This window comes from Camellia sinensis, chromosome 3, assembly GCF_055761805.1.
Source record: "Camellia sinensis isolate YWXY chromosome 3, ASM5576180v1, whole genome shotgun sequence".
Lineage (NCBI taxonomy): Eukaryota > Viridiplantae > Streptophyta > Magnoliopsida > Ericales > Theaceae > Camellia > Camellia sinensis.
This window is the reverse complement of record NC_138963.1, coordinates 123,916,065-123,941,924: the sequence shown is the minus strand read 5'-3', so window position 1 is coordinate 123,941,924 and position 25,860 is coordinate 123,916,065. Positions and strand designations below refer to the sequence as shown.

General features: G+C 36.8%; 1 protein-coding gene across 4 annotated transcripts in view; it reads right to left on the bottom strand.

Annotated features, from left to right (window-relative positions):
- LOC114280601 (CLEC16A-like protein) overlaps nucleotides 1–25,860 on the bottom strand; it is a 49,002-nt gene that overhangs the window by 7,904 nt on the left and 15,238 nt on the right. For all 4 annotated transcript variants that reach the window (XM_028222987.2, XM_028222986.2, XM_028222988.2 and 1 more), the window contains exons 11-14: nucleotides 15,886–15,974; nucleotides 15,735–15,805; nucleotides 13,440–13,550; nucleotides 11,164–11,229 (exon numbers count right to left, since the gene is read on the bottom strand). In XM_028222987.2, the coding sequence (XP_028078788.1) occupies nucleotides 11,164–11,229; nucleotides 13,440–13,550; nucleotides 15,735–15,805; nucleotides 15,886–15,974 (337 nt within the window). The remainder of the gene's footprint in view (nucleotides 1–11,163; nucleotides 11,230–13,439; nucleotides 13,551–15,734; nucleotides 15,806–15,885; nucleotides 15,975–25,860) is intronic.

Genomic DNA, 25,860 nt, shown 5'->3' with positions numbered 1-25,860 from the left:
CAAAATTCTTAAAGGATAGTATTATGCATTATAAAATTACATTGTGATTTTTTAACATTCTTTAGCTTATGTGTAACTCACTATTAATAATTTTAAAAAATATATTTTCCACAAACGTATCCTAGCCGTACCCGTATCCTATTTTTTTAAGTTTTGTCATATCGCCGTATCCGTATTGTGTCGTATCCGTATCTCGTATCCATATCTATGCTTCCTAGGGTGAGTGGTATTATTTGAAAATTTTGTTTGAACTCCGATTTTGGAACTCAAATCGTATTATATTTCGGTTTACATTGAAATGCTTTGATATGAATGAAAATCCTATGTTTGTGTACCAATGTATAAATATGGTCTCCTCAGATTGGTCCTAACTACTAGAAACGTGCTAATAGCAGCATAATTGAGATCACCCTTGCCACCTACAGGTGGGTTCGTCTAATCAGTACCCAGGCCTCATGTTTTGTTTTGATGGATGTTCATCGTTATGTCTTGAAAATGTAATATTCTTGGAAAGATATGATTTGAACTTGCTTGAAGTACAAATATGAAAAGTTTTTGTTTTTGTAAAACTTGATATTTATTCATTGTACCACTTTGCTAATATATTATTCATTGGACTATGGCCCACCTCTCTTCCCTATATGTATGTAGGTGATGAAGAGCAAATTTGAAGATCTTGTCGTATAAGCTTTGTACATATGTAATATGTTGAAGGTTATGTTTTGAAAGAGATCGGAAAGCCTTGAAAATATTAGTTTGGGAAAGGAATAGACTATTATCGTGTTACGTTTTGCACCTTCTTGTAAGCTATGTACTCTCTTGAGATGTTTTGAGAAACATAATGAAAAGTTGAATGTTTTATTTCATTACCTATGCACATGCTTCGAATGGATAAAAAATATAAAAAACAAAAAAAAAAGTATAATGCTTCCACTAATTTTACCCCATTATTACCAGTCCATTTATTGTTTTGTTTAGTTAGTGCCTTCGGCACTCACCACACTATTCTGGAGAGGGCGGGATAGGATCATGACAGAAATATTCTAAAACAATGAGTTTTTCAGACAGCTATTAGAAAAATCTAACAAGAGCTAAGTAATTTCTTAAAATTTATTAGCAAATAGAAAGTAAAATATAAGAGACATTTTAAAAAAAAATACCCGAAAAGGTTAAGTCACTTATTATCTTTCTTTGTTATTATAGAAACTTCTTTTCAAAAAACTATCCTTATCACTTGTTTTTTTTATCACTACTACTAGAATCAGGTATTTATTATGTTTATCTTGTGATGCCAAACCCTTATGAGCTTCTCATACCCATTCACTTTCATTAAACCAAACCAAACCAAACCAAGCCTTGAGTCCCATCAAATGGGATCGGCTACATGAATCCTTCTTCTCCACGCGGCCCTATCAAAGGCTATTTCATTAGTCAAATTAAGTAGATCCATATCTCTATTTACAACATTAACCAACGTTAATCTAGGCCTACCCCATCCCCTAACACTCCCCTCTACCGTTACAGCATCACATCTCTTCATTACTGTCTCTGTTGGTCTCCGTTGAATGTAACCAAACCATCTCAATCGATTCTCTCTCAACTTATATTCTATCGGTGCTACTCATACCCATTCCCGAATACACTCATTCCTAATTATGTCTTGTCTAGTCTTGCCACACATCCACTTTAGCATCCTCATCTCCGCCACACTCATCTTATCTACATGTTGTTTCTTGGTTGCCCAACACTCCATCCCATACAACATCGCTGGTCTAATAGCCGTTATATAGAACTTACATTTTAGTCTAGTGGGTATTTGTTTATTGCACAGTACCCCAGATGCACTTCACCACTTACACCATCCCGCCTTAATCCTATGCGCCACATCCGCATCAATCTCCCTCGCTGTTGAGATAATCGACCCTATATAACGAAAATGTTCACTCTTAGGCAGTTCTTGATTCTCAATCTTCACTTCTCCTCTACTTTCATTGTTACTGTTACTAAATTTACCCTCTATGTACTCTGTCTTAGTTCTGCTTATTCGGAATCCTTTCGATTCAAGAGCTTTTCTCCAAATCTCCAACTTTGTGTTAACTCCTCTAGTCTCATCCACTAGCACAATATCGTCTGCAAAAAGCATACACCATGGCACATCATCCTGAATATTTCTCGTCAACTCATCTATAACTAAAGCAAAAAGATAAGGGATTAAGGTAGATCCTTTGTGTAACCCAACAGTGATAGAAAATTCATTTGTCTCTCCAGCAGGCAATCTAATAGTGATCACCACCCCTTCATACATGTCCCTAATCACATCAATGTAACCCTTTGTCACCCCTTTCTTCTCTAACACCCACCATATTATATCTCGGGGCCCTCTAGCATATACTTTCTCAAGGTCGATAAACATCATATGAATGTCTCTTTCTTTTCTCTATACTTTTCTATTACTCTCCTCAAAAGATAAATCGCTTCCATTGTTGACCTGCCAGGCATAAACCCAAATTGATTTTCTGACACCTCTGTTATATCTCACAATCGGCGTTCCATCGCCCTCTCCCACACTTTCATTATATGACACATTAACTTGATTCTTCTATAGTTATTGCAATTCTGGACATATCCTTTATTCTTATATATTGGCACTAAAATACTCTTCCTCACTCATCTGGCATGTTCCTAGTCAACAAAATTTTGTTAAACAACCTAGTCAACCAAGCAACCCCCTTTTTACCCAATCACTTCCAAACTTCAATAGGGATATCATTGGGTCCTAAAGCCTTATTTGATTTCATCTTCTTAAGTGCAATCTCCACTTCAAAGTTCCCAATCGTGCGATAAAACCTATAGTCTTGGTTTATCGTATTACTGGCCATTTCTCCTCCTATTGTCGCACCTCCATGTTCCGCATTTAATAGTTTCTCAAAATAGTTCTTCCATCTTTCCTTAATCTCTTCATCCTTCACCAATACCTTAGAATCCTCACTCTTGATGCACTTAACTTGATTAAAATCTCTTATTTTCCACTCTCGTATCTTAGCAAGTTTGTATACCCTCTTCTCTCCCTCTTTACCATCCAATTTAGTGTTTAGGTCATCATAAGCTTTCAACTTTGCCTCACTCACTGCTTTTTTGACCTCCTTATTAGCCAATCTATAGCTCTTAAGGTTTTCCGCAGTTCTATCCTACTGCCACTTTTTAAAGCACTCTTTTTTTTGTCTTAACTACCGCTTGAACCTCTTCCCTCCACCACCAAGTTTCTCTAGAGCTGGGTCCCATCCCTTTTTGACTCTCCAAGCACTTCCCTTGAGATTATACTCATACAATTGACCATCGAGTTCCACATAGTTTTAGCATCATCTTCCAAGTCCCAAGAATCTTCCTTTTCCATTCTATTCTTAAATATTTCTAGTTTATCCCCTTTTAGGTCCCACTATCTCGTCCTACGACGCCCACCATCCTTCCTAGCTTGGTATTGCCCTCTAAAACATAAATCTAGTACCAAAATCCTATGCTGAGAGGTCAGGCTCTCTCCAGAAATCACCTTACAATCATTACATTTTAGGCGGGTCCACTTTCCTCACTCAGAAATAATCTATTTGGCTCTTAACTAACCCACTCTTAATCTATTTGGCTCCTCCCTCTTCTTATACATAGTATTGGCCACCACCAGGTCAGAAGCCAACGCAAAATCTAAAACACTCTCTCCAACCTTATTTCTATTACCAAAACCATATCCACCATGCACCCTTTCATAGCCTAGTTTATCTATGCCTACATGGCCATTAAAATCTCCACCTATAACCAAGTTATCTCCTACGGGTATCTCTTGTAAGATCTCATCCATTTACTCCCAAAAATCCCTCTTAGTCTGATCATCTAATCCTACTTGAGGAGTGTATGCACTAATCACGTTCACTATATTCCCTCCAATAACTAGTTTAACTAACATAATCATATCCCCTTTCCTAATGACCGCCACTACATTCTCCACCAGACCCTTGGCAATTATGATTCCTACCCCATTCCTACGTCTGTCCTTACCACTATAATACAGTTTAAAACCGGTATCCTCAATTTCCTTAGCTTTTTCACCCGTCCACTTAGTTTCTTGTACGCAAGCTATACTAACTCTCTTCCTAATCATAACATCTACCAATTCCATCGTCTTACCAGTTAAGGTTCCTATATTCCAAGTGGCTACCCTAAACCTGTATTCTTGAACTAGCTTCTTTACCCGCGCTCGTCCAGGAAAACACGAGAACCTTTGCCCATTTTTCACTGCACCCAAGTGTCGATGCGGCACCCCTTACTCACTTTTTGAAACACCCGAAGGCAGGCACAATGCGTTACTTGAGGGTAACGACCTAGCATTTAAACGATTCAAAGTAGGATTCACTTTCATTAAACCTTATTTTTAATTTTGTCAAAAATAAAATTAAAAAATTAACCTTGTTTGCACAAACAAGGACCTCCCACACCATGGATATCATTAGACTTTTGTTTATTATTATTATTTGTCGTATTTTTTGCAACCAGTATTTGATTGGAATTGTATGAATATTTTAAACATTGATTTGTTTGACATTACTGTAAGATTTCTAAAGAATCTGTATGTTCAATTGTGTTTAAAATACAAAGAGTACATCATCTTATATAGAACTCTAATCCCTAAGACTAAAAAAGAAATACGATATTTACACGATCACTGTCATCCTAAATTCCTAAAATAGAAGACATGATACACAATATATGCAATATAGGCAATATATTCTCATACCCCCGCTCAAACTCAAAGTGTTTTAGCATAAAACACTGAGAGCTTGTCGAGAAGAAACTGAAACCGAGCAATGGTGTGTCTTGGTGAAGAAGTCCGCAAGTTGTAGAGCCGAAGTGACAAAAAGAAGCGAGATAGAGCCAGACTACAGATGTTGATGGACAAAGTGACAATCAATCTCAATTTGTTTCATCTGCTCATGAAAAAAGTGTTATAGACAATCGGAATAACACTGCAATTGTCACAGTATAGAGTGGTCGAAGAAGACTGAGGGACACCCAAATCAAACAAGAGACAACGAAGGCAAACAATCTCAACAGTGGCATAGGCCATAACACGGTACTTAGCCTCGGCAGTGAAACGTACAACAACGGTCTGTTTCTTGCTCTTCCTAACAATCAAGGAATCACCAAGAAACATGCAGAAGCCAGAAGTAGGCTTGCGATCATTAACATCACCAGCCCAATCAGAATCAGCATAGACCACCAAGTCCAAAGAGGAAGTGGAGGACAACAGTAAGCCCTAAAAGATAATACCTAAAGATAAAGAAGAAGGCGAACCAAAGCAGCCCAATGTGTAGAACGACAAGCAGAAACGAACTGGCTAACCACATGAATAACATAAGCAAGATCAAGACGCGTGACAGTCAGATAAACTAAGCAACCCATAGTAAGACCGGCACGGTGAATAACCTCATTTGCATACTTGGCCTGAGACAAAAAATAGCCTTCAGGAAATGAAGCTACCTCAATAACAAGAAAATCCCGCAATGGGCCCAGACCATTCATTTCGAAGGTACAGAAGAGACGCTTTGACCACAAAGATAGCAGAAGAGTCAAAGCTAGTAATGAAGGAAATGGATCAATGTGAACCAAATCATCTTTGGAAACTTGAGCAGTGATAGAAAAAAGCTGAAAATAAGACAGACGTTCGAGAAAGGCAACATGGCGAGAGATATAAAGGTGACGAGAAAAAAGGTCGTAACAACAATAGCCTTTTTAGGTAAAACTGTAGCCCAAAAAGACACACAGAACAGATCGAGGCAATAAGTTTGGTCCTATGTTTATAGGGAAGGACAAAACAAGCAGACCCAAAAACACACAAGAGAGAGTAATTAGGAAGTTGGGAAAACAAAACCTCATAAGGAGAATGACCAAAAAGTAAGAGAGTAGGCATATAGTTGAAAAGAAAAGCAACAGTAAGAACTAATTCACCCCAAAAGGGAGTCGAAATAGATGCAGACAGAAGGAGAGGCCTAGCTATCTCAAGGAGATAGTATTTACGCTCTACATGACCATTTGGGGTAGGTGCATCAAGACAAAAAGTTTGATGAAGGGTACCCAAATTGACCAAACACTCTTAGAACTCAGTCTTAAAATATTCCCCACCCAAGTCTAGCCGTAACATTTTAATTGTAGACCCAATCTGTGTTGTGATCAAAGACTGAAAGGTACGATATATCTAGTAGAAATCAAATTTATAAGTCATAAGATAAACACAAATATAGCAGGTGCAATCACCAAAAAAAGCACATAGTATGCAGAACCCCTTTTAGTGAGAACAAGAGAGGATCCCCAAATATCAATATGCACAAGAGAAAATGAAGAAACAAAAAATAATACTTTTATTAAATGGTAAAGTAGTAATTTTGGCAAGTTTACAACCCTGACATTCAGTAATTTGACTAGGAGAAACTTTACCTAATAATCATGATTGAACTAAAGACCGTAAGCGATCAACAGACAAATGACTTAAGCGAGAATGTCATAAATAAAACTAACTCGATTGAAAATCTAACTGAAACAAGGAAAGTACAACGGAAGAGATAGATAGAAGGATATGCGAGCTTTCCATCACATAGAGATTTCCAACTCTATGGCAGCCCAGCCCCAATCTGCTTCTTAGATATCTGATCCTACACACCACAGATAGAAGAAAAAAAGATAAAATCAAAACCAAAAACATCAAATTGACTGATAGATAACAAATTAACAGATAGCCAAAGAACAAAAAAAACCAAAGGGAATAGTAACAACAGACATGGAAGAGGATAAGACAGACCCAATAGATAGGACAAACATACCAGGCCCATTAGCAGTATTAATCGTAATAGGAAAGGGAGGGAAATTTTGAAGGAGAGTTAAGGAGCCATATGATGAGAGACACCAAAGTCAAAATGCTAGACAGAAGAAAAGATACCTGAAGAAGACCCAAGCAAACTTGAATGAAAAGAGATGGGAGCAGAAGCAGGTAAGGATGGCTAGGAGGTGGATAAGATATGCTGAAACTGAGCAATCTAAGCAGTCAAGGAAGCAAGTTAGGATCTACAATTGGAGCAGATGCAGTATAAGCGGCAGGAGGCCAAAAAGTACTCTGAGTAGGAGCTTAGAACTGTGACTGAGACTACTGAGACGATGCACATCTCTTCTTGGGACACTTACACTTCCAATAGCCCTTCTAATTGCAGAAAGCACACTTATCTGAAGCCAGAGGACCCTTCTTAGGCTTTGCAGTGGCCTGAAGCTGATGAGGAGGTGGGGTCGATAGTAGTGGAGGTTGAACAGGAGCCAGAAAGACAGATAAAGATAGTCTCTGACTAGCCGTCTTTAGATGGGTTTCCTCGGAAAGGAGCTCACAAACAATAGCATCCACAGAGGGAAGAGGAGACCGATGAAGGATGCCACCATAGATACCCTCATACTGAGGGGAGGGAGTCGTTAAGAACTACACTAAAAAACCCTGCTCCCAAAACTCAATATAAGCATCTAGAACCTTGAGGCTAGATGATTCTGTAAGAGCCAATGGATCCCAGAGACCTGTCATCTCAATATAGAAGTCCTAAATAGATTTATCGCGCTGACGAGCACCCTAAATAGCTATTTCCAGCTCATACTGCTTGACAAAGTTGGACTGCTGATAAACACTAAATAATCCCACATCTCCTTGGCAGTACTGTGTTTAGAAAACATCATCCTAATATGGTCATCAACAGAATTATGAAATCATGTCAGAACTTGGGCTTTATCACAATCTCAAGTATCACAGGAAGTCAGATATCCTTCTTCTTTTAGGTCCAAGGGATGAGGAATAGAATCAGAAACATAACCCCATTTTTTCAGATCAAGAAGAAAATTCTTCTTTACATTGGCCCAATAAGCATAAGCGGCACTAGTGAATTTGCATGTGATGGCTTAGATTTTGGTATCCGACATTGTAATAAAACAAGTTATATAATTGATGGGTCCAAGTATAATAAACCAAAGTCAAAGGGGGACAGAAACAGCCAAACTATAATAAACCAAAAAAAGAAAAAAAAATAGTACTAGATGGGGGACACAACCAGCCACGAATGAGAACAAAAGTGGGTCAACCCAAATGTAGACTATTCACTCAAAAGTCTACAAAATTCAAAAATTGGTTCAGTGCTCGATCAACAATGCTCGAGAACCAACTACAGAATTCTAGTTTTAATTCAAAAGCAGTTCCTTCTTACTATCATCCAGTTGCACTCCCCACAAACAATCCATACAGGCCTAAAGCCTTTTTCTTTCTCTACCCCACTCTAATCCCCATCCAAGAGTAGATGTGATCCAAAATGCTCTTAGAAAGAACGCACATCAACCAAGCCATACCAAGAGTGATGGCCCAAAGAACTCTAGCCACCATTCAATGAATAATAAAGTGATTGATCAATTCAATACAAAGGAGGGAAAAAAAATCGTTTCTTTCAATCGAAATAGCAAAACATTTACATTTCCTAGGAAACCAAAACGAAATAGTAGTAGGATACAGAAATTCTAATGTTTCCATTGAAACATTCTAAATAGCACCAAAACACTACGAAATAATAAGGTGACGATGGTCATATTTATTTGTCTCTTTTTGTCAAAATTTTTATAAAAAAATGTGATCATAAGAAAAAAAAAATTGAAATTATTCAAGAAAATAATAAACTATAAACGAGAAAAGTAAAGACAAACAAGATAATATAAAACAAGCATTATTAAGTCATTTATTCTCTTTCTTTGGTACCACGAGTGCGAAGTTATTTTTTCTAGTTTCATCCCTACAATTAGAATTTTGCTTCTTTTTTTTTTTTTTTTTTTGGCAATGTTAAATCTCTATCGCAAGTTAGAACCCTCTTGTTTGTTTATGAGCTAATATTCATAGACTTCAACATGTGCAATTATTTAATAATTGAGAATGTACTAACATTTATATAGATTTTAATTTTTGTAACTACACATTTTCAAAGTTTTCAAATTCTTTTATCATTTCCCTTATGTTTTAGAAACATTCCAAAATATTTTCAAAATGTTTCGATTTCCAAACTACTCGAAATAACATACTAAAATGAAATTTTGATGCTTAATTCCCCATATTGCTTACACAGCAACACCAATAAACATGAATTTTCATCTTAAATTACCAATAGTAAGAATGTTACCATAAGTCACCATCCATGAATGCAAAAGAAGGCAACCTTGGACAATGCCTTAGATATCCAAATCCCAAGAACCTTCATGACCAACCAATAATTCATAGAAAAGTTTTACTTCAAAATGCTATCTCAAAATATCCTCACCCTCTCCAATATGAGTAATAGCATGAAGAAACCTAAGAAAATCCACTAACTCCCCCCACCTCCCAAACATTCATCTCTCTCCAGAGAACAATATCTCCATACACACACACACACACATAAAAAAAAAAAAAAAAAAAAAAAAAAAAAAAACTGGAACCATCTTTCCTAAGAGAATCACTTACCGAGGCTCCTATGTCCACTACCACAAGAGAAAGTAATGGGAAAGTCTACTCAAGCTTCTCTTCCACACACCAAACATATCAAGAATGTTCGAGAAACACTAAGAACAGAAGGGGGGACTTCAAAGTTTAAATGCATTTGATTTTAGAGAAAAAAGCGAAAAATTAATACAAAAAACTGGTTTTGAAAATTAGTTCCAAAATCTATTTTTGTAAAATTATTCTGAAAACACCTCATTTTTAGGAAACAACTAGTTTTACTTGCTGCTACTATTTTTTGAAAATGTTCTCTCAACACACATTGGTTCTGAGTCTAATACTCATAAATAAATGGAAGTTGTTACAATTTGGTATGTGTACATATAAGATAAAACACTTTTGAATATTTGGTTTCATTCTCTGAAAAAAAAAAATTCTGAATGTATGACAAAAATAAAGACAAAAAATATTATTTTGAATTTTTAGAATTTATTCTTTCCCTCCAAAAAGAAAAAACTATATAAAAAAGAAAAGTAATTTTGATTTTTTTTCATTTTTTTCACAAGCTAAATTTTAGTCTCTTTTTTTTTTTAAGATTCTAAAACAAGTTTATGAAAACCAAACCCAACATAGCCTTGAATATTGAAAAATACAAACAAACATTATCTCTAGAGGCCCCCTCAAGTTGGAGGATCCAAGGTCCAGATTTGTAGCTTGTCTCGAAGAAATTGGGATGAAATGAATTGAGATTGGAGTTCTTTATGAGCCACTAAATTTTGGACAAGATGGAAATCAATGTTGGCACACTTGGTATGACCATGGAAGACCGAGTTCGACACAATAAAATTGGAGGTTGTGATTGGAAAATCTCAAGCTCAGATAACTGGGATTGAAGCCATGAAAGCTTAGTCAAAGCATCTGCCAACGTTTTATAGTGGCATTAACTTAAAGAACGCCTTTGTTTATCAAACCAAGGGGATCAAACCACCTGTCCACCATAATTTGAGATAAACAGTCTGACCTCGCAATAAAATGGATCCTCCCCTTGCATCAACAACATAACAAAGCATTTTTATCAATCTCTCTAACAAAAGTGGAAGGCTCTCTCCCTCCACTGCCATCTTCTCTCTCTCTTAAGAATGCCCTTGGCTCTCCTCAGCCTCCCATGGTCCCTTGCCAGCTGAGCACCTACCATCTTTCCAGATCAGCTTTTCCCAGACATCCCGAACACTATCACTCACACTGCTTGGCCAAATTAGTAAGATACATAATGGCTGTAATTAGTTTGACGAAATGTCCAAACCTTTTTAGACTTCACCATGGTCCAATTAAGATTACTTGGCATCCAAGTCATAGTCCTCTACATGTCATACAAAACTTCGATTCTCGAGGGGTGTATATGAATCTTTTTGAGTAGGTAAGTGCCAAAGTACCCATAGCCATATGTAATTTCCTATGCTTCCCGGCCTATTATCTTGGTTCTTTTTACTCTTCATTACACATCAAGCTTTTTAATCATTGCTTCCCAGACCAACATGTAATAACATGGAAGATGGAAAGAATCAATACATAATAAACAAAAACTAAAGGGAAAAAAGAAAAGAGCAATCGTAAAACTTGATTCTGGATGTAAAGCGTACCTGAAATCTGTGTACACGAGGGCTCACTCCAACTTCTGGACAAGAACATGACAATCCATACTGATCCTGCTCACAGCCAAAAACAAAAAAATAAGGAAATTAATAACAAAGAAAAATAACACTAGAAATTATTAGATAAAAATTTACACCACTATACATAGAACAATAAACTAAACTTGCAGGTCGTAATTTTGTTTTATTTTTTCTTTTTCTTCTTTTGGAGGATATCTTGTTCTTTTTCTCTTTGTAGTTTACATCTCTTCTTTTAATATCTCTCTTATCGATTATTTAAAAAATAAAAAATAAAAATAAAAAAGAACAATAAAATTTAGACTTGCTCAGTAAAAGTTCTACAAATGAAATATTTTAAGTTTTAAACAAGTCGATGCCAATCTTTTGCATCGATAAGAGAACCTGCCACAATTTACAACAGCCAAATGTAACCAAGCTGACATGAGCTCAAAACAATCCAACATTCCAGTGAGCGGGGAGGTTTGCACTCACGAGCTAACAAATTATTCAGTAATAGAAAAGGAATACAAATAAAAACACCATAACAATTCCAGAAACATTTTAGGGAACTTGGAAACTTACGGGAAAAAAAATATGGAAATTATAACGCAAGAATTACATACAAGGAAAAATAAAATAACTTTATGACAAAATTATAGCACTACACAAACACTAAAATATTGACAACAATGACATCCAAATTCTATGAGTGTGGCACATATGAAAACACCCAGGTGAGAGGGAAACTCTCGCCCGGACCAATTTAAGTGTAATGATAAGTTCCAGAAAAAAAACATTTATATCATATGAAATTGTAGGATCAAAACCCTTTTGCACATATTATTCTTAAAATAACAGAAAATTAAAATATCGTGTTTTTTTTTATTGCTTCAAATAAATAACAAAGCATCCATGAATTATACTGAAGGAAAATTATGATCAAAATAGAGGTGGTTTAACAAACCACTTGGACTCCGCTAGAGCAGGCAAGCAGTAAGCTTGATCTCAATGCTTGCTTCTGCCTTCCAAATCCCTTATTCACTTAATAACTTACAGAATGACTTCCAGACTGAGAGTCAAAGAGACAGACCGACCATATTTTCAATGGGCCATAGGTTATGGTGAACTCTTTATTACAAAAATGATATCTGGCTTTTGCAGGGATTAATCAACAATACCAACAGAAAGCATTACTTCATTATCTAAAGATGGAGTTTGTAGGTCTGAATGAAAAGAGTTAAGGCGGTAAATTCTCACCCCTACCATAATTTGGATTCCCATGTTAATTAATGTCTCCATCTAGTACCATAGATATAACCAACAAAATGAGAAATGCACACACACCATGCTTGCATGCATACACGCATGCACAAACAGATTATTTTCCAATTGACACAAGTTCAAAATTTAACACATTAATATTGCTATTTCAACTTTTCAATTTCACCAAACATATAGAGTAATAGAAACAAACATTGATCCAAGTATACACTTAACTACTTAACTATTACTACAGAGTGATTTTATATGTTGGATATAGTAGATAAATGAATGTGGGGGCGAACATAGCCAATCAAAAACTATTTGATTATGCCCAAAATGCCCTCAAGAGGATATTTAGTCATCTATGCATCCCTCAAATAATAATAATAATAATAATAATAATAATAATAACAACAACAAAAACAAATGTCAAGAGTTCACCATTCACCATGTGCAACTTTATGCAAAAAGGCATGGTGGAAATTGTTGGATCACCCTTTTGGTATGTTATCAAGAAGGTAAGTCACCATTGACTAGATAAACATATAATTTCATCAAACTAAGGGAAAAGAAAGGCAAGAAATATTTGCTTAGAATAATAATTTTGTACAATGGACAAACTTTTTTGCTCAGACATTAGTCTTCCCGCACTGCCAAGAAAATACAGCATTCTTGCTTTTAACATATTTCTTAAGACTTTGTTGGGTCCAAGATCAGCCAATTAGTGAATTATGTAATGTGATTATACGCATGGCATAAGTTTTCTCCAGCTCTTTAGAACAGAATATGAGGTGGTCTCTTCCTGAAACTGTTAAGAAACAGTCAAATGAAACAAGCACCGTAAACAACTTTTGTTTGCCAACCAAGATCACAGATTTAACTAAAAGAGAGTAACTATGGTTAAGACGTACAGAGAATGAGCAGCCACACTAAAGGAAGGGGGTTAGCAGCATGTATTGCAAAGAGGGGGAGGAGCAGCATGCCAGAAACAGAATAGATACCTTTAGCTTTTGTAAATAGCTATCTAGTTCACTAGCGATTCCATCTTTCATTGAGCTACTCTCCGAAGAAAAAAGTTGCTCTTCACCTGAGCCCTCACCCACCAAAGCTTGCTGCAGTGAAACAACAAAGAAGGCACTATATTTCAACTAATCAACAAATCATCAAGGGATAAATAGAAAATCATTATGTCAAATTATCAGTGGAAAGAATTTGGAAAAATGATTATCTAGAAGTCATTTTCAAATTTAAATTATTAAATGAGGAGATTTTGGAAAACATTCTTGATGTCTGGGCCAAATCATAAAATGATTCATCAGGCCCAACCCTAACTCTGATGTTTTAAAAACTGGATTGGACCGACCAGTTCAACCGGTTGACCCGTCAACTAGTCTAAGGTCCGATTCAAATACACCCTCAAAATCGTTTTACCTTGAAACCTGGCCTCGTTTGGCTAAACCGGATAAACCCACAGTTGAACCGGCCAACCGCACGACCCAGCGCCGATTGAAGAAAACTGGCCAAACTGTTGCGCACTCAAATACGCTTGGTGCAGGTGTGGAAAAAGCCTGTCCTCATAATTGAACACGGAACCTCAAGCTCAAAAGAGCCTGCTTATTTCTACTAGGCCATTATTCCACCTTGTAAATATGTTATTTATTGTTTCAATCTATTTACTCTCAAACACTAGCATAATAAACATTTTTTCAAACAATATCAATATAAAAATAGATGTATAAACATATATATTTGGTAAATATATTTATGTAAATATCTATCCTAAAATATAGAAATATTTTAAATGAATGTATTTTAATACATATTTTTGTACTTAAATATAATTTTTTAAAATATTTATTAGGTAGTCACGACATTACAGTTCAATACCGGTTGACCCGACGGTTGAACCAGTGACCCTTGACCTAGTCACTTTTCCGGTTTGGTTAACAGTCCGAGTTTCAGAATATTGCCCTAAATACACCTCTCATAGCCCATGGACAAACCCTATGACCAATCCACAAGCCTAAAAAAAACACATCCATAAATCGTCTGATTACCACCACGTGGCTTCACTGGATGAAGCCATCTAAGATTTAGATTACTCCCCCACTTCTCATTGAAATTCAAATATCTCCTTCTAGAGAATTCCCACAGCACACGTGACCCTTCAATGCCTCTCATCATTCCTCCCCTAACCCCTTCTCCATCTTTGACCACCACAGAACCATCAAGAGCTGCCTCACCGCTACCACTACTCCCTTTGCACATCTATTCCTCCAAATCTCCCACTCCATCTACAACCTTCGCAATCGCCTCTTCCACCTTCCTACTCTCCACAGTCGCCGCTTCCATAAGTCACCTCTTCCACCGCCCTCACCACCTTACTTGATTAACCACCAAACCCATATTACTCCCCTTCAAACAAAGCTTATTTGAAATTTAAGAAAGAATCAAGTTAAACCTTCCACCATGCTTCTTCCTCAAGCCAATGTTGCTCCTCCCTCGACAACCTACCTTCAATTATCTCTGAAAAAGACATCCACCAAGAACCTCTACCATTGCAAATCGAGAAGAAATCATAACAAACCACAAATTGGTTGAGATAACAATGAGAGCTGTTTGATATGAAAGAAAGAAACCCCTCAGATACAGAACTGTGAAAACACACTAAAAAAACCCTAGATGTACAAATAAACCAGCAAATGACTTTTGAAAAAGGAGAATCCAAAAGATGAAAAGTAAGCCAAACCTAAGAAGCATGTACATTTCATTGGTATCAGTGTCAGAAAGTCAAAACACAACAAAGGAAAACAGCGGGGAGATGGAACAAGCACAACAAAAACCAAAAAAAAAAAAATCTAAGCCCAAAAGAGTCACGATTTGTACACTCAGATCATAAAATCTTCTCCCTTATATAAGACATTGAAATTATTAAAGACTTACAAAGAAGTGAAAGACATGGCAGGATATATAAAATAAAATAAAATAAAAAAATCTTCTCCCTTTTTTTCGTGTGCGCGCACAAATTTTCTTACTTTCTTTTGTTGTTCTTTATTTTCTTTTGTTTTTTGTATTTTTTTATTATTATTATGGCGGAGGGGTGAGGTTACGCAGTACACCCAACAAACAACAGAGTTAAGAATGGCAACATATCGAGCAGCCAAGCCTCAGACTGAAAACCAAATAACATGGGTAGAGGAGGACTCGTCTCCACCTAATAACAAACTACTCTTAAGCACACTGGAATCACAGGACATTAATACAAAATGAGAAATATAATTATCACTACAACATACCAGCAAGAGTTTTTTATGTTGTTTGCGTTGTGGAAGAATTCCAAGGGCATCTAACATTGATTCCTCCAGTTCTGCAGACACAGAAATTTGATAAGAAAACAGATGTATAAGTAGTAGTAAAGTACGATCAATAAGTTCAATGATATATAACCTTTCGTTTGTAACAATGTAGCCAACATGCTCAAGGAACCAAAAACTTGAACATCATCACCATTGGTAATATAAGAAAGCAAAGCCTCCCTACACAGCAGAATGTCAATAATGAAAAAAATTACAATTTCAATAACGAAACAGTTATTGATTACACTCCTTAACATCGCAAAAAATTGGAAAAAGAGGCATTCAAGTATATAAATATTTGTGCAGGCAAATTGTCATTGTCAGATCATGGCCTGAAGGCAATGAATTAATTCATGTCTGTTGAAGCAATACCGATCTTTCCAGCATCACTTTGTTAGTGTCTTAAAAGCTATTATACAAAGAGAGCAGTCTGGTAAGGATGAAGTCCCTACTTTTGAGTGTTCCATCTCATTTCTTGCTACTTATATGCCCTTGCATATTGCTCCACAGCAACGACATACAAGGTGTTTGTCGACTGACCTATTTGCCGACTTCTCATTGGCTTTCTTATACAAACATGACCGCAGAAAAGGTTCATTACTGATTGACCAACTTGTACAAGTGCTGCCAGCCTGACACTCGATGCCAACTAGAAGTGACAGCACACGCGATGTGTGCACATATGATTATTTTATTTCAGAAATATAAGATTATAAACTGTATGATTGAATTCAAAATCTGAAAATGAAAATGAAAATGAATTTGCAAGGATCAGAAGTTAAGATATTTGAAAAAGAAAAGAAAAAAAAACCTGAATTTAGGGCAAAACTGCCCACGTGATGGCCATGTAACTACTTTAGGGCTATTTTAGGAAAATCCAAAAAATGAGATGTCAATACCAACTCTAGCCTTCACATATATAATAGTATAGATTTAGGGCATAACTACCCATGTAACTACTACAGGGCTATTTTAGGAAAAACCACAAAATAAGACATCAATACCAACTCTAGCCTTCACATGTATAATAGTATAGAAGTATAGAAGAAGATAATAAAGCTCATGATGCCTGCATTCAGCTGGAACCCAAAAACAACCATTAGAAAATGGGCACCTCAGAATTCACTCTACTATTCTAAATCTAGTCAATTCACAATAATTCTGCTCTTAAAATACTCAACCAGTGAACTCAAGTTGCTCCACCCCCATGGTGAGACTAATTAGAAATGGTCAGGACTACGCTGCGTATATAGCATGCCCTACTTCTCCAAGTTCTTTCATAATCACCTCCTCCACTTTCACTTTCTCCACCACTATCACTTCCAATTCCACCGGCACCACGTTGGAACCACTAATGGCGCTCACCTACCCAACCTGGTTTCCTCCTATGCTCCAGTAAACAAAGCTTAAGAGAGGAGATTACTCCACGGAGGTTTCCCACTTAACTTGCTACAGCGCCTCCTAACTTAACAATCTCTGGTCTTTTTAATGGCAATATCAATGTCTTAAGTTTTGAGATCTGTTCTGGTGTTTTGGCTTTGTCTTCTTTTTCTATTAGCAACCAAAATGAGGTGAGTGGGGGAGTTCTAGAAGGGGTGACTAAGCGTACTACCAAAGGAATGATTTGGAGCAGCATGAGACAATTTCTGGAGATATTGCAGCAGGCAATGGTTGATGAGTTGATGTTTTTCAAGCATAAGGTGGAGGAGGAGACTAGGTTGGTTGGAGTGCATCTTGGAGGAGGAGCTTCTGCGACAGAGGAGCCTGGAGCATAGGAGGTATCAGAATTGGGGGTTGGGTCTTCAGTGATAAAGAGTGGGGCACCAATTTTGGAAACAATCCCTTTAGTGGCTTCCTATGAAAGCATGGGTACTTCGAAAAACATGTCTTACCCGTACCGGGTACTTACCGGCGTATGGTAGCTCATATGGTACTTCTACATAGATACCGGGTACATAAAACGCGTACCTAAATTTTTTCTTCTTAATTTTTTACGTACCTAGACGTACCTAATATATACCCAAGACGTACCGTACCTCAATTGAAACAATATTTTTTTCTACTACAAAAATAAAACTTCTTTCACTAGACTTCCTTTTTATTTTTTGTTTTAGACTTAGCATGATTTTAAAATTAAACTATGATTTGCAGGTTATTTCATATATTGACATTTAATTTTGATTTATATCTTTACTTTTGGCATTAAATATTAATTGTAGGTTTGACCTTAACAAATTAAACTATTTAATTAATTTTTACATTACTCTAAATTAAAAATAAATATTTTTTTACAAGTGTACCAAGCCGTACGCGTACCTTATTTTTTTGAATTTTACCGTATTGATGTACCCGTATTGTACTAGTACCAGTAATTGTACCTGTAACCTTGTTTCATAGGTTCCTACTTGCGAAGTAGAGAGTGGGGAAGTGAATAGTGTAAGACATTCGGTTGACATATCATTTGACATTGATGTTAATGGTTCCAATTTCGAGGAGGATGATAGTTTAAGTGGAAACATTAAGGAATTCACCACTAAAAATGTTTATGGAGATTGTCTTAAACATGATTGAATTGAACATGTGATTTCCAAGGCAACAAAGTTGGTTGATGAAGGTACGAATAATGATCCTGCACCGGAGGAATCTGGTGAGATACAAAAGGCTTCTAAACAACGGGTAGTGATTGCCTACTAGAAATGATTGGGAGCTTCAAAGGATTTATTATTATTCAAAGAACAAATTTTCATCTCTTTTCCATAGAAACAACAGAAATGTTTTGTTTCCTAGGAAATCGAAATGAAACAATAGTAGAGTATCGAAATTCCAATGTTTCCCCCGAAACATACCAAACATTCCTGAATGCACCATAGCTCTATGAAACTTACCAAAACATTGCGTTGTTTTGATACCTATTAACAATATTCGATAATGTTCTATTCGCCACTTTTTATCCCCCCAAAAAAAAATTGCGAGAATCAGAAAAATATTAAATTTATTGGAAAACATGAGAAACTAAAAATGAGAAAAGTAGAGATACAAAGAAGAAGACAAAATAAGCATAATCAACTCACTTATTCTCTTTCTTTGTTACTGCAAGCGCAAAGTACATTTTTTTTCTTTTTTCATCCCTAATACTACTAGAATTTTCATTTTTAATGTTTTTTTTTAGCGGTGGTAAATCCCTATTCCAGCTAAGCCTTTAACCTTTTTGTTTATGAGTTTCTAATATTCATAGACCTCAACATTTGCAATTATTTACTTATAGAGAATAATGTATTAACATTTATAACAACTTTAGTTGTTGATACTAAACATTTTCAAAGTTTTCAAATTCTTTTATCATTTTCCCTTATGTTTTCCAAAATGTTTCCGAAATGTTTTCATTTCCGAACTACCTGAAACAACATACCGAAAAGAAATTATGATGGTCATTTGAAGGGGAGATATACTGCAGGAAAAAGTGATGGTAGGTCTTCAGGTGAAACTAGTAGATTATCCAAGAAGCATGGCAACGCTTTTCTTGTCTCTATGGAAGACTTTAAAATAAAATTCAAAGAGGAGCATCCAAAAGTAACTTAAGCAACAGTTATTGGCAAAGCCGGTGAAGCTAAATGGAGATGCAAAGAAGGAACCTTTTGTGAAGATGGCACTATATTGATGTATTTTACTAGTTACATGCGGTTTTATGCCTTTTTGGGTTTGGTGTAGGGCAGGTGTTATCTTTAGTTTTTGTTTTTGAATTTATTTTTTCTTGATAGTCCTAGGGTTGTGCCCCCTCAACACGTTCTCTATTACAATCTTCTTTGTAATTTTTGTATTGGGGTGGGGGTCCTCCTCTAACAAAAAGGAAATGTCAAACACACTGATTCCATGGTTGCATATGAGGACTCCCAACAAGGAAGTAGCAAAGAAATTGGTTCATAATTTAGACACAAATTTCGAAACGTGAAAAGCTCAGCACATGTTGAAATTCAACATCCACTATTTGCTAAACAAAATAGTTTTGATTATAAAATTGTAGGTTCCTATTTCCGATCTGGATTCTAGATCGTTAATTATTAATGAAGAATGGAAAAAAAATTGACAAAAAAGAATTATTTCATTACAGTTTTGGAGATTTAAAGCCCCTAAACTAAATACAATCTTAAAAATAAAAAATAAAAAATTAAAAGGTACAATGAATGGGTTTGGAACCCTTTACCTATAACATGCCATCACACTGTGTTGAGAGTTGTCACTCTTGAATAAACATATATCCTTAGATTTCATGATTCTCTAGGTTCTATATTTCTTCTAACTCCCAATCTTCCAGTTTAATTATCCCTCAATTGAATTTGAACAAATGACAATATCGTTTAAATGCAACCTTATCGTATCCCATCATGTATCTTCACTGATCATATTGATCTTTTTAAAGTTACCACCGTAGGCAAGCTCTGCATATGCAATCATTTGATTGAGTGTGTTGTCTTCTGAAATTTGTAGATTCCACATGTCACTTGATTTGTATAAGTTTAAAGACTTCAAATTTTAGGTTCTCATTAGCAAATTAAACCCGGAATCTTATCCAAAATTTGGTTGAAATTTATGTGCAAACATAATTAAAGCTAGGGGTTATATACATCAACCAATTCAATTCTCATTTCCCCAAATGCTAGCATGAACAACTAAGAAACCTGGACACCAAAAAATAAGTTAATCTAGAAAGACAATTGATTCCCATCAAGTTTTCCAATAAATGTAGTTAATTATGTATTAGAACCACATAATAAAATATTGATAAAAGGAATATATCACAATTTCTTGAAAATATGTATAGATAGATGAATAATCTCAAACGAGTTTTTTTATCAGCAAAGAAGAAAATTTGTATTAGAGAACATGCCCCAGGGCACAACACAACCCTTGTACAATTAAGAAAAAGAAAAGAAGGAAAACAAGAAAAGAAAAATACAACAATCGAAGAACCCAAAAACCATTCACCCCCTGATGCAATGCAGGATGCATAGGGATAGCAGCAAATCCGGCCTTTGGGGGCTGATTTTAATTGGATTTTATGGCTGCAATTGCAATAAGAATATAGGGAACAAGTAGGGTTTGTTTAGGGTAATAAATAGGCAAGAGTTTAAACATGAAAGATGGGATTTTAGAACTGTTTAGGGGCTGTATACGGCTTTGAACAGTAACTCGTGAACAGCAAACAAAAACAAAAAAAAAAGAAGAAAGAGGAGAAGAAGATAGGCCTTGGAATCACTACTAGAATTCCTTAGGCATCACACCTAGGGTTTGATTGCATCACACAACCCATAAAAAAGCTTCAAAGCTCTTAACATTTCATAAAATATCAACTCTATCAATTATAAGCATTACAAGGCTTTATATAGGATTAGGAGACTTCCTAAACCAACTAGAAAAAAAAAAAAAAAAAAAAAAAAAAAAAAAAAAAAACTACTATAATATCTTAAACTTCCAAAACTAATCTAAGATCAAATAAGAAACATAAATAAAACTCAATTAAATAATTTAACCCACAAGACGACCCGTCGGTGACCCATACAACCCATGTCAGCAAATATAAAATTACCAAAATACCCCTAACATTAAAAATCCTAAAAAACATAAAAATAATAATAAAATAAGACTAATAATACTAGAAACATAATTACAGAAGATTTCTATCAGTTTCTCTATGAAATCATGCCGATGTCTAAATATCATCACTTCTCTAAATTTAGCATTCCTTGAGCTTCTTATACTTTGCATCATTTTCCCTTGGAAAAAACTCGACCTCGAGTTTTAAAGTGTTGGAGTATAAGAGTCCACAAGTTTTGAAATTGCATCCATGGCTTTACATTAAAATGGTCAAGTTGACAGCATCGTTTCTTCTTTATTGGAGGTAGCAATGAAAGCAACAAGATATTTTCAGCTCTAAAGCTGAATTTATCTAGAATGACGAAATCAATTGAAGTAAAAGATGAACCCTTGGATTGATCAAAGTGTTGAGTTGCCCCATCATCCATTCTAATCTTTTTTGGCTTTGTAATATAGTGCTTACAATCAATTTGAATGCTCCTATTTGCATCAATAGTGTTAAAATCCACCTACTCTCCACCTACTTCACCCACTTAAACCTACTCCACTAAACCTAACCCACTACACCACTACCACCTCACCTACTCCATTAAACCTAACCCACTACACCACTACCACCTCCACTTCACCTACTCCTTACCTACTACACACTCATCCTCTTCTATATATAGGAATCATGAATCATTGTAATATAACACAAAAACATCAATCAATAATACATAAATTCTTACATGGTATCAGAGCAAGGTTAAAGATCTTGGTGTTCTTCGCCTTCCGGCGGGCGGCAACCTTGCCTTGACCGCCCGCCGGATCTCAACCAATTCAAACCTCTCTCTTCCTCTGTGTCTCTGGCAGCTCAGTTGAATTCTTTAAAATCACCACCTTCTGTCCTTGATCTCTTGTTACCTGAGAACAAACCCGATTCTCCAAGACATATTCATTCATCCTCAAGATTTCCTTGTTCAAATCAATCTGCTTGAAACCCATCTCCTCAAGTTCCCTAAGGAGGGTCTGCTCAACATCAGCTTTAGGCGACGGCACAACATCAGCTTTAGGCAACGGCACAACATCAGCAGAAGGAGACGGCAGAGCCGGTGCAACTTCTGACAAATCAATAACAGGGTATGAAACTGTTGCAGGAGACACTGGAGTGACAGGGTTCGAGACCCCACCACCAACTAGTAAAGTATCATTAATGGGGAAATTCTGCTCCTGGTCCTTGTTTGGGTGCGAGTAAACAATTGGCTCCACTAAATCTTTGGCTCTGTCAGGATTGTTGGGCACTAGGAAGCTATCCACCACGGGTTCAAACTGCATATTTACCATTTCAGGACCAGTTATACCACTGCTGGCAGGAGGCAAATTCAGGTTCAAGCCATTGAAGCTATCGTACAACGAGTCCATCAGAGTACAGCAATGCATTGAGCTCTTCGGTGTCTTCGTGCATCTCACTGCCCATATCATCTCCATGATTTTCATTACCCTCATCAGTCAAAATGGGCCCAGGGGAATGAATGGTATCTCTTCTGGTTCCTAGCTCTATCTTATTCCAATCATAACAATTTTAAACTATTTTCCATCCACCACCATCATCATAAACAAATATGCATTGTGTTTATTATCATTCCTCACCCATGTGATCCACTCTACCCAAAACAAATAAAATAAATAAATAAATCAGCAAATGCATTGAACCTCTCGGGCCACCCAATTCACTATTCTTATTATTATTATATATATATACTTTTCCATTTTAATATATTTTCCATCCACCACCATCATCATTTTTTTTTTTTTTCTCTTTTTCTTCTTTCCACCGCCCCACTTTTCCTGAACCTCAACTTTTTATCTTTTCTTAAAATAAAAAAAAATAAAAAAAATAAAAAAACTTCTATTCATTCCATCTAATTTTTCTGCTCCGTCTTGTCCCTTCACGCCATTTGGATTTGCACAATACACTCATTTTATTCATCTCGGGATCAACCCCGATCACCATTTTACAACAATACATCCCAAAAAAAAAAAAAAAAAAAAAAAAAAAAAAAAAAAAAAACAACAACAACAACAACAACAACACAACAACCACACCCACAGTGGGATTTTTCTCTACTCTGCCGCCGGTCTTTTCTTCTTGCCTCCGTCCTGGGCGGCCCTTGCCGGTATTGCCTCCGTGTTTCCCACTCCACTGGGCATGATCACTACTCCCTGCTCCTCCACTGCAGCATATGGCGGCCCTCCGAATCGGAACATCACGGTGGCCTTCCGCTTCAGCTCCTTGTTTTCTGCCTTTAGCACACTTATCTCTGCTCGCGCATCCTTATACATGCGTTGGAGCAGAGCCAGTTGGGCGTTTAGTTGCTGCACCTCATTTGTCCTGCTCTGCAGCCGGTGCGACAAGTTTGTGACCGCAGTCATGGTTTCCACACATGACTTCAGAGTATACTGATTGGCCTCAATATCAGTTTGCACCGCCATTTTTTGCTCCACCGACCGCATCGGAAAGTTCAACGGAGCAAACACAGAGGTGTTTGGTTGAGGTTCACTGGCCACCGCACCAGTTACTTCTCTTGTGGGCTCGTTCAGTTCTGGAAAGAGCGTGAGCAGACCACAGGAAGAGGAGGCCATGTTTTGGGTAGCTGGACGGGAAGAAGAGGCCATGTTGCTGAGTGTTTCAGAGACGGGTTGGTAACAGAGTGTTACAAAGTCTCTCTCTCAGGAATCTCTCTCAGAAAACAGAGTATTACAGAGTATCTCTCTCAGAAATCTCTCTCAGAAAACGAAGAGTTTTTCAGAGTTTTTCTAGCAGGTTTTTTGTCTCTGCTTCCAAGCCTCAGCCTCAGTTTATAAAGACCCTGACGAAGAGGCAGACACGCGCATCATGCGCCTCTCGGTGCTCGCCGACAACTTGGGCGCGCCTTTTGATGGCACGTCTTTTGATGGCACGCCTTTTGATGGCACGCCTTTTTATGAATTGGGCACACCTTTTGAGGGTGCGACTTTTTATGGGTCCGACAAGACTCTGTAAACTGTCCCGACATTTGATTCCGGTTAGCTTTTTCAAGGGTCCGACAAGACTCTGTAAACTGTCCCGACATTTGATTCCGGTTAGCACCTTTAAGGGTCCGACAAGACTCTGTAAACTGTCCTGACATTAATTCCGGTTAGCTCCTTCATGGGTCCGACAAGACTCTGTAAACTGTCCCGACATTGATTCCGGTTAGTTTCTACAAGGGTCCAGCAAGACTGAGTAAACTGTCACAACAACTGTCACAAACAGTGTCTGTTACAACGGTCCGACATGACCCCGTAAACTGTCTTCTACATCGGTCCGACATGACCCCATAAACTGTCTTCTACATCGGTCTGACACGACCACACAGTGTCTGCTACAACGGTCCGACATGACCCCATAAACTGTCTTCTACATCGGTCTGACACCGCCATCCAGTGTCCTCTACACCGTTATGACACCACCATACAGTGTCCTCTACATGGTTATGACACCCCCATACAGTGTCCTCTACAACGTTATGACACCACCATCCAGTGTCTTCACCAATGGTCTGACACGACCATACAGTGTCTCTTATCCTCTTTTATTTTTATGTATTTTCTTGTTTTGTTACTCTCTCCAAACTCAAGTTGGTTAGTTCCTATCCCCCTTGAGTTTGCGGGGGGCTGTTAAAATCCACCTACTCTCCACCTACTTCACCCACTTAAACCTACTCCACTAAACCTAACCCACTACACCACTACCACCTCACCTACTCCATTAAACCTAACCCACTACACCACTACCACCTCCACTTCACCTACTCCTTACCTACTACACACTCATCCTCTTCTATATATAGGAATCATGAATCATTGTAATATAACACAAAAACATCAATCAATAATACATAAATTCTTACAAATAGGCATGGATTCCATATTCTCAATCGATTTCTCAACAAAAATGTTGTTTTGCAATTCAATTTTGCAATCCTCTTGCAACTCCGGCACATGCTTTAAAGTTATGTTACCTAGAATGTGGATCATTCTGGTACATGGAACGGGAACGGGAGCAAGAACGAGAATGTGGTACACCACATGCTCTAAATGTAGTACGATAGGAATAGAATTTAAGGTACTTCTAGAGTAGTTTTCTTTCAACTATTAGGTATCCAATAATATATATGTATATATTTTCATGTAGCAAATCATTTCTATAAAAATTATAACCCATTTTTTATTTTTATCTTATCAAAACTTAACTCACCATGGATTTTAGTTCATATATTTGATGTTTTTCTCCTAAGGTAATATTTAAGGAAATATATTGAAAAATAAAACTTTGGGGATTGCTTTGGATCCCTAAATTTACTGTTTTGGAACAGAAGTGTACCGTGTTTCGGAATGTGCGTACCAATATATAATTCGCTAAGGTGTTAGCGTTTTCAGGTAACATAGCTTTAAAGGCATATTTTGCTCA